This window comes from Pseudorasbora parva, chromosome 23 (genome assembly GCF_024679245.1).
Source record: "Pseudorasbora parva isolate DD20220531a chromosome 23, ASM2467924v1, whole genome shotgun sequence".
In the NCBI taxonomy this organism is placed as follows: Eukaryota; Metazoa; Chordata; class Actinopteri; order Cypriniformes; family Gobionidae; genus Pseudorasbora; species Pseudorasbora parva.
Genome location: NC_090194.1, coordinates 16,182,203 through 16,196,585, shown reverse-complemented (window position 1 = coordinate 16,196,585; position 14,383 = coordinate 16,182,203). Strand labels below are relative to the sequence as shown.

Below are 14,383 nucleotides of genomic sequence, written 5' to 3'. Positions count from 1 at the left end.
TATGGTAATTACAGTATAAAAAGAGAGCGACGTGATACACAGCGCAGGCAGACGGCCATCTGCATTAGTATGGCAGCGCACTAACTGGCCCTATCGCAATTATTGCAACTCTTATTAGTCTCTAAACTGCCATGGCTGATGACAATGAAAGTAGACATTCCATCACTGCTGTTGATTAGGATACAACTAATCCCATTAGGGTCCATTAGGAGAGATAATCTAACACTGCTTCCCCAGTAAAGGAATCTGAATAGGGATCCATCTCGCAATGGGTCATGGAGCTTTTATTGAATCCAGGATTGCCTAAATAGTGTCCTGCCTCGATTCCAAACAGAGGTAGTTAATAACGGGCAAAAATAGAACAATATAATCCTTTGTTAATTCAAAATTGAACACAGAGGCCACAAACTTTGTAAATGTCAACACTGTGATCCAAGCCAGATGCAGCTCATAAGAAAGTCGTCATCGCCGCTCTTTCATGGGATTAGCAGAAGGGTGATTGACTTACCGTCGCCATTGGAGATGGGTGTAGCGTCACACTTGCTTTCACACTGTTGCATGGTGTTGGGCCGTAGTGAGTCTGTACAGTCGCTGGAGGGCTGTCCCGTATACGACAAGCACTGAACCGTTCGCATCTGCTGCCCTAGTCCACAATGAGCAGAGCACTGTAAAAAAAAAACACAATGAGCCATAAATTCAGCCTGTAATCCATATCTCATAACAATAAGCAGATCATTTATTTTCATGTTATGGCTGATAAACGATATGTTTTTATATTAAAACTGTATTATTTTGTCTAAAATAAGTAAATCATTTTTTTTTAAATGGTGCATAAATGTAAAATGTACAGTAAAATTTAATTTTATTATATTTTATTACTACATGTTCAGTATAAAAGATTGATATTAATTTTGAGATTTGCTAAAGATGACATTAAGCAGTGCTAGTGATTTTCAATTTACGTAAGCATTAGATCATGGCAAGTTAATATATCAGTTAATAACCAATATGGCTGCTCATAAATTTACAATAATTTTATCATTTTACCTTTGTCCCAGAAAATTATAAACTATGAAAATCCATCAGAAGAATATAAATGATTACATGGTTAAACCAAGATGATGGAATATGTAATTTAATAGTTATTGTGTGAAAATAATATTTATCATCACAATAATTATCACCACTTCTTTTTGTTATATCCACCGATAGGGCGGGCCAAGTAATACAAAAATAATATTCTAATCAATCGCGGGTGGATGAAAAATAAATTATTGTGTTTGTTTGAAAAAGACATTTACGGTTTTCATTGTGATATTAAGCAGTGTTTATAATATTCTAATTTTAATATAGTTAGTTGTGAACGACTGTTTGCTACTAACACAGTTTGCTATGAAAGAATATATTATACTGGAAGCTTCTGTGGTGCTGAGATTTTAGTGTGCATAGAGTCCATTAACCAACCAATTAGACTTGTGTAAGTGATTTTAAGGCACTTTTGTGTGTGGTGTATGTCAAGCGGTCTGTGGCAGCCTTGCAAATTCTGGCCCAATCTCAATGCTTAAAAAAAACGAAGGACCGAGAGTTACTTGCGGAATGTCATTGTAATAGTTTAATTGAATCTCTGACTACTGTCAGCTGTTCTACATTAGAGCTCTCGACGTTGCTGGAGGGAGTAAATTGCGACTGTCTGAAGTGAAACTGAGATGTATTCCAGTAGTCTCCTACCATGATGTAGCACAGTGATTCAATGGAAAAACCAAAGAGTTGCCTAGCAATAAAATACAATACACAAATTTAGCTCATTAGTCACTCTGCTCCAGCGCCTAGTGTGAATGCCGCAGAAACATGCCAAGACAAGGATCTGATGTGGATTTAGTCATAAACACGTGTAAGACCCACAGTGAAGGACACCTCATGGGACTTGGAGTGTGGACATCTCAGATGAGTTTCCAGCAGCCTTCCCATTTCATCTCCTCTATATTAAACAGACTTTATTAGAGCACGAGCCCCTGACAGACGGGATATGTCAGTGAAGGCTTTAAGTGTGATTTGAACCTGTGACCTTTTGGCCCATGCTCCCTTCAACAGCCACTCCATTATGAGAGTCCCAGTTTATTGCGGGAATCATGGGATAGAGCAAAACTGATACTACAGTAGTTGTTATTAAAAATAATAATAATAACATAATAATAATAATAATATTATAATATATATATAATTTTTTTTTAATTGCCACAAAATTGTTTTATGTATGGAAAGCACATGCTCCTTTTCTCCCACTCTCTCTCGCACTCAAACACACACAAACGGAGACACACTCGCACAGAAATGTGTTGTCAGTGCCTCGCTGATGATTTTATCAGTAAAATAGATTAGCCTCATAAAATCTACATGACATTTCTCACTAGCAAGGTAATAACAGCGCTGTTCTTGAAACAGTTAAACTTATTAGTATCGCTGTGATTTTAAGGCACTTATTAGTTACACTCATTAGTATTAGTAGAGAGTGCCAAAAAAAAAACCTCTTTTAATTTATTTTTTTAACCTCGCTTTTCAACTGTCTGACCAATTCCTTATGCAGAATACTGGAAATCATTTGCTCTACCTTTTTTCCCTCATGGAATACTACCTGTAAAGAGGCAGGTATTATCATTATTTTTGTGTGGCATTTTTTGTAAGATTTACTTCAAGCCACCAGAGTCATCCTGAACGTATCCCTATTTTCAAGAGAGAAACCACAGGACTGTCTGAGAGTGATATGTTTTGTCTTTTTAAAAACATATTCTTGGCACTGACAGAAAACCTTGTCTACTGCAGAGATAAACTTCAAACTATCTGGATGATATTACCACCACTTACACACTCTTGGGCTGTTTTACTCGCTGTCACTCACGGAAACACACGTCACTGGCTTTCTAGGGGCCCTAGTTTATCATGCAAGTGTAAATTCTGTTGACGTCAACTAAACACATGGTCTTTTTCATGTCATATTAAAAGAGTCTTTACTCAGCCATTGTCTTTACGGATGTATTGCACAGCAATTCCTGGTCCAAAACTTCTAACCGTTTTCTTTATTTGCTCTAAATCTTAACACCACTTGAAATACATATACTGCATTTGCTTGTATTTTAGTCAACATGAAGCTGCAGTGATTTTACTTCCATAATATGAGATGTAAATTGGAGTGAAACAATATTCCATGAGGGAAAAAAGTAGGAGTTACATATCAGAATGAGGCCATATGAAATTCAGACGTATATCATATACACTATCGTTCAAAAGTTTGGGCCTAGATAGTGACTGTAAAGACATTTAGAATGTTATTTCAAATAAATGCTGTTCTTTTGAACTTTCTATTCATCAAAGAATTCTGAAAAAATCATCTTACCTGTCCCCATTCTCCAGGGATCCAGCGAGGCGGCGGACAGCGGCCAAGGCTGCAGCGCATGCGGACCGGAGGCTTGTTTTGATCCGAACAGAGGGCTGGTTGGAAGGTTTTTGTCAGGTCGCTACTTTTACATAGAACGATACGATGCTTGAAGCCAGAGCCACACTTTGGGGTACACTATAAACGAAAACACAACAATATAAAAACAACTTTGCAAGAAGATTAGCAGAAGAATTTCTTTATGCATGAAAAAACACATCAAGTCACCTCAGACCAATCCAGCGTCACCCACTGTGGTGGGCAGGACTGATTGTTGCAGGACTCTTGCTCTATTGGTCGATGGGTAAGACAGAGGCTGTCCTGCAGGGTCTCTTCCTCGGCAGGTCCGATTTTACGTATACACAAAACAGTACGTGTTCGGATGCCTCCATCACAGGTTTTCCCACATTCTGTCCAGTCACCAATAAACCACCTGAAAACACAAAAAAATTCCCCATCCATAAATATATATCAACAACTCTTTTCCATGAATTTTGCATATATGCTACCCTAAGTAAGTAAGTAGTAAGTAAGAGTTTAGGGGTTTTTTTTGTTTGTTTTTTACTATTTTTACGGTATTCTCCCAGACCCCAAACTTTTTAATAACAAAATAAGTGACTGTTGTGTCACTCACAGTTTCTGAAGTTCGTGAAAAATCCATCTAGATTTTTTTTTGATATATTAGTTTCAGGAGCTTAACACAAATAATGTCTTGCCACATAGCAGCCCAAAATTACCAAGAGGAGAAACATGTGGCATAAATGGCCTGAAACGCCATTTTATTTACTCCCCAAAACCATATTTGTTCTCTAAATTGGTTTTTGGACCCTGCAAGTACCCTTTTCTAAAGTTCAACGCCTGTGAACTCCACACAATTGCAACAACAATTCCAAATTTGCATTCAATTCGTCTTAGTTTTTGGCAAAATTACTCCTACACTTTAGCTGGGCTGTGGAATACAGACATTTTATATAACCGTCTCTTTTTATCATTTGTTACGGCTGAATTAAGTTTTGTGCGGTTTGTTTGCATTCTCTTGGCGATGCTCTGATAAAGCCACGGACGATGTGTCTTATGAAACACTACAAGTAAAATAAAATTAAAGCTGAACATAAATTATTAATGAAATAAAATCTGTCATTATCTGCAAGATCATTAGAGAGAAATGACCTCCCCAAAAAAACAACAGGGTGTTCTCAAATGACCATTATGACCCTTTCTGGGCCAGAGTCTGCATTCCTCTGACATCAGGTGGAGATGGAAATAGATTTTAGATGATGTTATTAGCGATGCCCATCTTGGGGTTCAGGTTCACTAAACCCTCCGCTGGCAAGATGCAGGAACGCAGAGGCCAAAACCATTTAATTCCTCCTTCCAATTTAAAATTTTGCAGACACAAGTGAACTTTGCTCAGCTGCTCGCCCCATTGAAAATGAGCGTTAAGTACGTCCGCGCACACGCATACTCCACACACGTTTATGGACGTTTATGTCCCTTGAGGGTTCATAAACTCTGCTAGCCAATACAATTAAACGCAGGTGATCACTCATACTTTTTTCTGGATGCCTTTAGGATTTTGGCACCAAAGTCCAAATGAAAACAGGCAACATATGAAGAAATAAATCACGTTGCTTAGTTTTTAAGCTGTCTTCAAAGAAGCTCTTTATGGTCTGGGTGCTATAAAGACAAATTAAACATTACGGGCCTTTACACTTTTATTGTCGGGCAGTTTCATGTATGTAGTATTCTGATAAGGCTCATCAAAACAGATCATTATGTATTTTTCTATATTTTTTTCATCTCAGACTGGCAAAAATAGCAAAACCTTGAGTATAAGCCACGTGTTTGGAAAATCATCTATATTTAAATATAAGGGAAATTGTTAAGAAATATATATTTTGCATGAAGTAGATAAAGTAAGCTTGTTTTTATAACAATTAAGATTTTTGGTTACACTTAAGACATTCTACTATATGGCCTGGTTTCACAAGACAGGGTTTAGATTAGCCAGGATTAGGCCTGAGTTTGATTAGGGTTTTTTAAATAGCTTTTATATATATGCCTTGGAGATAAAAAAAATCTTGAGATAAAATTTAAAAAAGTTGCTGTTTGTATTTAAATAGGCAAATGCTAAGAGTCTATGATTGGATAATTATTACAGTGATTATTATGCTTCTAGCATGTTGTATGTTTGGCAACAGTTCTTCTAACCATAATTGATGGAGTGTAATACATTGTAAGGGTTATAAATAGGCTATACACTTTAATTAAGTAATGTATAAGTATTAGGGCTGTCGATTAAAAAGTTATATCAATTACACAGTGTGGTAATTAATCGATCTAATTCATCCGAAAGTAATCGCACATAAATTTTGGCTGTGAAATTACCAAAACTATCAAAGCCATTATAGTGTTAAATGAGAAAAGCATCAACTAGACATTATAAAAAGTAGCTTTAGAAAAAATAATAATAATTATATATATATATATATATATATATATATATATATATTATATATATATATATATATATATATATATATATATATATATATATATATATATATATATATATATATATATACAGGGAGTGCAGAATTATTAGGCAAATGAGTATTTTGACCACATCATCCTCATTATGCATGTTGTCTTACTCCAAGCTGTATAGGCTGGAAAGCCTACTACCAATTAAGCATATTAGGTGATGTGCATCTCTGTAATGAGAAGGGGTGTGGTCTAATGACATCAACACCCTATATCAGGTGTGCATAATTATTAGGCAACTTCCTTTCCTTTGGCAAAATGGGTCAAAAGAAGGACTTGACAGGCTCAGAGAAGTCAAAAATAGTGAGATATGTTGCAGAGGGATGCAACAGTCTTAAAATAGCCAAGCTTCTAAAGCATGATCATCGAACAATCAAGCGTTTCATTCAAAATAGTCAACAGGGTCGCAAGAAGCGTGTGGAAAAACCAAGGCGCAAAATAACTGCCCGTGAACTGAGAAAAGTCAAGCGTGCAGCTGCCAAGATGCCACTTGCCACCAGTTTGGCCATATTTCAGAGCTGCAGCATCACTGGAGTGCCCAAAAGCACAAGGGGTGCAATACTCCGAGACATGGCCAAGGTAAGAAATGCAGAAAGTCGACCACCACTGAACAAGACACACAAGCTGAAACGTCAAGACTGGGCCAAGAAATATCTCAAGACTGATTTTTCTAAGGTTTTATGGACTGATGAAATGAGAGTGAGTCTTGATGGGCCAGATGGATGGGCCCGTGGCTGGATTGGTAAAGGGCAGAGAGCTCCAGTCCGACTCAGACGCCAGCAAGGTGGAGGTGGAGTACTGGTTTGGGCTGGTATCAAAGATGAGCTTGTGGGGCCTTTTCGGGTTGAGAATGGAGTCAAGCTCAACTCCCAGTCCTACTGCGAGTTTCTGGAAGACACCTTCTTCAAGCAGTGGTACAGGAAGAAGTCTGCATCCTTCAAGAAAAACATGATTTTCATGCAGGACAATGCTCCATCACACGCGTCCAAGTACTCCACAGCGTGGCTGGCAAGAGTATAAAAGAAGAAAATCTAATGATATGGCCTCCTTGTTCACCTGATCTGAACCCCATTGAGAACCTGTGGTCCATCATCAAATGTGCGATTTACAAGGAGGGAAAACAGTACACCTCTCTGAACAGTGTCTGGGAGGCTGTGGTTGCTGCTGCACGCAATGTTGATGGTGAACAGATCAAAACACTGACCGAATCCATGGATGGCAGGCTTTTGAGTGTCCTTGCAAAGAAATGTGGCTATATTGGTCACTGATTTGTTTTTGTTTGGTTTTTGAATGTCAGAAATGTATATTTGTGAATGTTGAGATGTTATATTGGTTTCACTGGTACAAATAAATAATTGAAATGGGTTAGATTTGTTTTTTGTTAAGTTGCCTAATAATTATGCACAGTAATAGTCACCTGCACACACAGATATCCTCCTAAAATAGCTAAAACTAAAAACTAAAACTTCCAAAAATATTCAGCTTTGATATTAATGAGTTTTTTGTGTTCATTGAGAAAATGGTTGTTGTTCAATTATAAAATTAATCCTCAAAAATACAACTTGCCTAATAATTCTGCACTCCCTGTATATATATATATATATATATATATATATATATATATATATATATATATATATATATATATATATATATATTGATGATTCAACATTCATTTCAATGTTCTCTATATGAATTGGCCATTGAATTAATGGTCACCCAATTGATTTGCTAAAAACGTGGATTCGCTCAGAAATGAAACGCAGCTGTGTGTTGCTCGGAGATGCACAACAGTTCTGCACAACAGTTCCCAATCAGTGCACCGCAACGTTGCTATACTCACTCCGGAGGGCAAGGCTCAGTGTTACACGGTCGCTGGTTCCCTGGCGGTTTGCTGTCTGAGTCGCAGTAGCTGTTTTGGACCACAGAATTGTCATCCAGTCTTTTACACACCACCTCCTGCTTCTGCGAGCCTGCAACAAGACAATAAAGCATCACTTCATTCATCTGCCTCGCGCTTTCAGCTGCGTGGTCGTTCTTCGACACTTCGGCAGCTTGTGCGCAAAGCGCTGTGTGGTCGGCATCGGTCCCTGAGGTTAAACTAGCTCTGTGTCTCTTCTCTAGGGGTCCACTTGCTGACAGAGCACTCTGTGTGGATAGAGGCACGGAGGTGATATTAATTTTCCCTCCGTATTATATCTAGGTGTGTAAATGCCTTGGTTGAAGTGAGTGTCTTATTGAATGATTTTTACAGAGAAGCAAATCTTTTCTTTGGCTCTTGGTTGTGAAAAGTGAGCATTACCACAGTAATGGCAGAGAAGTGCGCTATGCTGTATGCTTAGCGCTAGAGGCCATTGGACTCTTTGGGGCCCATAAGGAAAGACATTAGCCTCCAGTTAAGCCGGTTTATGCCAAGCTTGGCTAGCGCGCAAGGCCACCTTGTGAGGTGGATCTTATAGCTGCCAGTACAACATTCTTGACTGGGTAACCGAAATAACAAACTACTCCGGTGGGAGCTTGATGACCCCTTTCGAGAAAAGAGATTTTGCTAATACCGATTTGATTCGCTGACACCAAACTAGGGGGTAAATGTTAAATCTCATGACATCAGTTCATGATGTAAGACCGTTATCAGTGTTGTTGCACATAACGATCAAAACAATAAGACGGCAACACTGAAATTTAATGGGAGTTTGTAAAAAAGCAGGAATCAAGTCCAAGCATCTAAATCACAAATCATTTCTAAAAGAATATTGCTGAATTTTATGGCAGTTCGCTTGGTGTTCAAAAGCTCCCTGTGTGGCTTGCCAACAGAACAGCCGGGAGTTGTATTAATAACACAAAATTTCAAAAATGACATAAGTGTTGCCCTGGGGTATTTCCATATAAACTAAAATGTGTTCAAATGAATTGAGCAACAAATGAGGTTGAGTTCGCGGAGCTCTGTGAAAACCCTCAGTGGACTAGCCTGCAATGTTTGCATTTTTTGGTGAAATATAACAAGTGCTTTGAATGTTTTCAATGGCCATAACTGAAAAAAGGAGAGAGGAAAACTATTTATTGTTGTAAGAAAGCCATTTATTTCGGGGGAGCCTGAACAGTCTGGTCATATTTGAGGTGAGGGCTCACATTTACATGTGGTTACGACATTCAGATGTTGAAATAAGAGGCAGCCAGCTCACTGCACAACTTGTACGTTGGCCGTACAAATCGGTGAACCATAGTCATATGTCAGATAAAAATACACATTTTTATCATTCTATAGGATTTTTTTTTGTAATAAAGAAATTATTTAGAAAAAAACAATCCAAGGCTGTAGGTAGCAAAGCAAAATAGAGCTTTCAAGCTTCAAAAAGGGCACAAAAGTACCATAAATGTATTAAAGGCCCTGTTTACACCTGGTATTGAGTGTTTTCATCAATCTGATCCCAATTGGACGACTAAATACAGATGTAAATGGGTCTAAAACATTTTGAGCTTGTCCTGTTACCAGAGGTAGTCGAAAATGCATGTAACCGGATTACTTTCATAGTGTAAATGTTCATGTGGTCGTTCAAACAGCCACAACAGTCTCTCCACTTACTGGCCTAATGCGTAAACATTATGTGAATAGCCAGATGAGATTTAAGACCTAAGTTGCGCTTTCATATGTAAATTGTGCGCTTATTTCGGCCATTAGATCAAAAGATCCATACATTTACCCACCCATAGACCCTCCCCTTGAAAGAAAGGAAGGACAGAATTGGTCAAATGTGGACAAAAGAGATGGAAAGCAAGCGGAAAGACTGAATGCTTCTCCAGAGAGGAATTTTTTCAATGTAAAAATGTTTGTGTGCTGCTGCTCTGTGTGTGTGTGTGTAATAAACAAAAGTGTACGCACGTTACGTACCCGCCTATAGGCGCATATTACTTACACGGCCTTTAAATAAAACAAAAATACTGCGCTATTGACCAGGTTTTTGTTGATCATTGGCGCAGTCGTATTCAGTTGCCTCAAAATAGCAAAACATCAACAATGCGCCTGAACACACCTCGTTTGTTCGAATAGATCATGGGTGAACAGATGGGTGCAAGTACATTTGCTATTTAAACGTGTCGCTGGATGTGAAAATGATAAATGCGCTGGGCTGAAACAAGCAAAAAACACATGCCTGGTGTCGCATTGCGCTGGGTGTATGATAGGGCCCTAGGTGTAAACAGGAATATGTCTCCCTCATCTACTTGTGATATGACAGACCAAAACGCATCTTAATTTCAGAAGTAAACAGGGCCATAAATACCAAAATAAGTTCTTATTTGTGGATAATTATGATGAAAATCATTCCTGAGCAGGAATTTATCATTCCAAACACATCTGTTGTACAAGAATCGGTCATCAAGAAAACTATTTGAACTATTTATGAAGCCTGGGAACACTATCAAGAGCATGTTTTTGTCCAGTCTATCCACTTATTTTTCACATTTTCTCATTATTGATCAGTAGGTACTACAAACTTTCTTAATAAGGATGAGAGGAATTGATTGGCTTACCTCCTGCACATGTTGCTGAGCACTCAGACCAGGGCAGATGGTGCCAGGAGAAGCCCACTTCATTGTCCCCACTTCCTGTACGCTGAATGGGCACATTGAACTTGTAGTGGATGCCCAGGTTCTGTTCCTGTAGTAGCACCTGTAACATTTAAAATAGAATAGGGGTTACTTTTCTAATGCTAATATACAAGCTTAACAAAGAGGTCAGGGTCAACCTAGTCTTAGCCTCAGACGCCATGCCCACGGACCGTTGGCTGAACGTCTGATGCATATGGCACACTTATCTGGAAACACTTCAGGAGTTTAGAAATCATCATCTGATTGGTTGAATTCTACAGGGTGCCTTAAGAGACGAGTGTGTTGCATTTTCAAAAGTATGTGAAGTTTAAGGCTCCATTGTTGCAGTAAACATTGTTCCTGAATGAATGCACGCAGGTCTGTTATTCGCTTAAGTTGTGACGTAAGGAACGGCGTTTCTGGGTCCAAGCCTCAACTCGTTTCACTTGAGAAAGCCATTGACGCCCATTTAGGAGCGCTATTTTTTCATATTAAACATCAAACATTTAAAAAAGTTAAACATTTGAAATACTTACAGTCTACACAACATTCTCTATGGTCACAGCGTTACAAACATTAATATTTTAACAATTTATAAAAGACGAATCACTGTCTGGCCATCTGGAATTTTGGTATGGAGAAAATTAAAAGGTTATTATTATAACTTTTTTGTAGTATTACACCATATTGTGTGTGTATATTAGCACCGTTTGTAGTTTTTTTTGTGGTATAAGATAGAGTGGTTGGACCCGGAAGCGCTGCGGCGTGACGTCAACCTTAACAACTGGATTGCAAGGACATCGACTTTACATTTTCACGCCTCTGAACATGACGCGGAACAAAACTAACTGTGATCGGTTGCTTTACATGTCAGTCAAACATTTACTTGAGCGGTTCTCGACAAATGAAACCTGCAATAGAGTCCAGACCGAGACTAGGGTCAACCAGGTTAGTTTTGTTCATAAAAATTGCCTCAAATAGCACATTGAGAGAGACAATAGTAAATGGGATGTTTAGAGTATTTTATGGTGGGACTGACTGTGCACAGTCTTATGGTGGCATCAGCCAATCAGTGTTGTGACGCAATTTCCCTGCCTGACTGGCTCAAAAAAGAAAAGAAAAAAACTACTGGAAAAATTTACCTGGATGCAGGTCGCATACTTCAGAGGCTGGATATGCCAGCAGAGCAACTGTCATTGAGATTAATGGGAATTCTCCAGGTATTATAGACCTCCATGGTTTTAACCAAGGATTTTGGCAGAGGAAGTTGGTCTTGGATTAGTGACAAAAAGACAAATACTGAGGTCTTAAAATGTATGGAATAGAGCAATCAAATCATTAGGAAGAGGATTTTTTGGATGAGCCCAACCTCAGTTCAGCTTGAATGAGCACATATTTAGCATATCACATCAGCTTTATTCCTGAATTACTTAGTCAGAGAGTTATAATTGTGTGTGTGTGTGTGTGTGGGTTATAAATTGGAAAGCTCTGTTAACCAGTGTGGCCCACAATGGAATGGCTTGTGGTACATTGGCCACTTGTATGTTTTCCAGCGGTGCTGCAACCAGGCCTGGTATTTCCAGCACTTTTGTCCAGGCGAAAGCGATTGTGGTTGCCGAGACGGAGCTTTTCAGAATGAACACACACACGCGTGCTTAAACATGTGCACATGAGCAGCACTCACATTTGGCCAGACAGAGGTTTTTAGTGCAAACATATAACAGTTAACTCTGAAACCGCTAGCTAGAGTTCATGTGAGGTTTGTACACAGATGTGGACTTTATTTAGAAAGAGCCAAAAAATGTCAAACTGCCCATTCAAAACACAAGCCTGCTCTACAGTATCACTGCTGTGACCTTACCTCATGAGCTTTTATAGTCTGAAAATAACCAAAGGAAAGGCCAGAATTGTTGTAAAATAGCCTGTTTAACTTTATTGTTCTTATGTTGAAACGCATTTAAAACTGGTGTTAAAAACTACTACTTGTCATTAACCTTTAAGGAGTTGGGCTAGTATGTGTGTGTGTTAGTATGTGTGTTGTTTTTAGGTTTTATCTTGCATTATGTTTTACGGTATTGTATGTAGTTGTATATTGATAAACCCCCCCTAGGGTAAACAGAACATAAGCAACAATGTGTTGCAGATAGCATTAATGACAATATTAAAATGTATGACCTTATGTCATATTCCTATAGGTAGACATGATCAGCTGATAGTCAGCTGATGCAAGCTTGACTAACGTGACGTGCCAGAACTGACCCTATACGCTGGATTTGAGCCTAATCAGTGCTTGAAATGGACCGGTATGCACCAGCCGTTCCCATGTGACGCTGATGATAAAATGTGCAACCCATTTGAATTTTAATCCAAAACAGCCATTAAAATGACTGATGAAAACATCATCCTGCAAGCTTTTTAAATTCATGATAACCACATGTACTACAATTTATCATGTCCTATTATATTTATTGTGGTAAATTTTGACTAGTTGTAGAATTTATAATAGATAGTCTGTTAGGGGAATAGATTTTTCACTAATGATTTATACTACAACTGTGGCATGTTGTAGCTATAGTTTATAACTGTGTTTCTATATTTCATAACAAATTCTATAGCACAAAAAAGAAAGAAAAAAAGTTAACATTGGCCTAAGCATGGTAATGAGGAGCTGTCAATTGCCTTGCTTGTATTTAAATCCTTAGTGTAACAAATGCTATAGTTAAACAATTACAACTATGTTACTTTTAAGTACAAGTTAGAAAGAACTTTAAAATATGGACCTTCTTGAATTATTGACTATTCAACAGTGATTACCGGGACTTTATTTTTTCCACTTCAAGCACTGTGTCCAATTAAGTAAAAGCTAGAATTTAAAAACATAAAATTGCAGTCTGTACTTTTAAATAATGATATATTTTAAAATGTGTTTCATTAAACGTTACTAAACTATTTAAACAAACAAATGTTGTCACACAAAATATTATTGACTGTTATACATGTTAATTATTGAATATTATGTAAAACTTAAGTAAAATAGTTTTAACATTGACCAAAATATGATTGTTACATTACGTTACATATTTTAAAACACCAGCCATACTAAATCTTTACTAACAATTTGATTAACAAATTGAACATTGTTACACAAATAATTGTGTTTTATACTTTCAAACAACGTTGTGTTTTAACGAATAATAACAGATTAAATGAGCACTGGCACATAAATAATTATGTAATGTACTTTCAAACTGCGTGTTTTAAAACACTAGCAATAAAATGTTTTACAGAGACATTTGCTGAGCCTTGCAAACTAGCGTATTAACAGTTTAACTGCGCTGAACTTTCAAACTGTCATGTATTTTTAAAACAATAATCATGACATAAAATGCATTTTTACATATGCTATTTTTGTCACTTTTACTGAACGGAAAGTGGAGAGAAAACAGGAAACGACAGGTCGAATAGAGGGGAAAGGGACATGACAAGCTAGATTGAAATCACATAAGTGCTTCAGTGCGTCTCTGAGCATCTGAACGACCTGCCAGGCCACGTCTCTGGCATATACTTCTAAAACACTAGAACTACAGACATACTGTGTTCCTTACAGTAAATGTATAAGGATCTAGATCTACTCACCATAACCACCAAATTTTCAGTGGTGGCCCCTAGAGCTTCTAACGACTCGGGTTCATCAGTCGGCCTCTTATAGTGGAAGGCTGTTCCTGCGATGTCAAATTTGCGAGGCCAGTCGATTGTCCAGGCTCCGTTGATGTAATAGTCATCGCCCTCCGATTTCAAAGCTGTGACAAGTGAGAGCACCGG

General features: G+C 37.9%; 1 protein-coding gene across 4 annotated transcripts in view; it reads right to left on the bottom strand.

The window, feature by feature from the left end:
* Positions 1-14,383, bottom strand: part of adamts6 (ADAM metallopeptidase with thrombospondin type 1 motif, 6) — a 128,276-nt gene that overhangs the window by 13,117 nt on the left and 100,776 nt on the right. For all 4 annotated transcript variants that reach the window (XM_067433835.1, XM_067433836.1, XM_067433838.1 and 1 more), the window contains 6 exons: positions 14,198-14,361; positions 10,505-10,643; positions 7,818-7,947; positions 3,659-3,863; positions 3,392-3,568; positions 509-665 (listed from right to left, as the gene is read on the bottom strand). In XM_067433835.1, the coding sequence (XP_067289936.1) occupies positions 509-665; positions 3,392-3,568; positions 3,659-3,863; positions 7,818-7,947; positions 10,505-10,643; positions 14,198-14,361 (972 nt within the window). The remainder of the gene's footprint in view (positions 1-508; positions 666-3,391; positions 3,569-3,658; positions 3,864-7,817; positions 7,948-10,504; positions 10,644-14,197; positions 14,362-14,383) is intronic.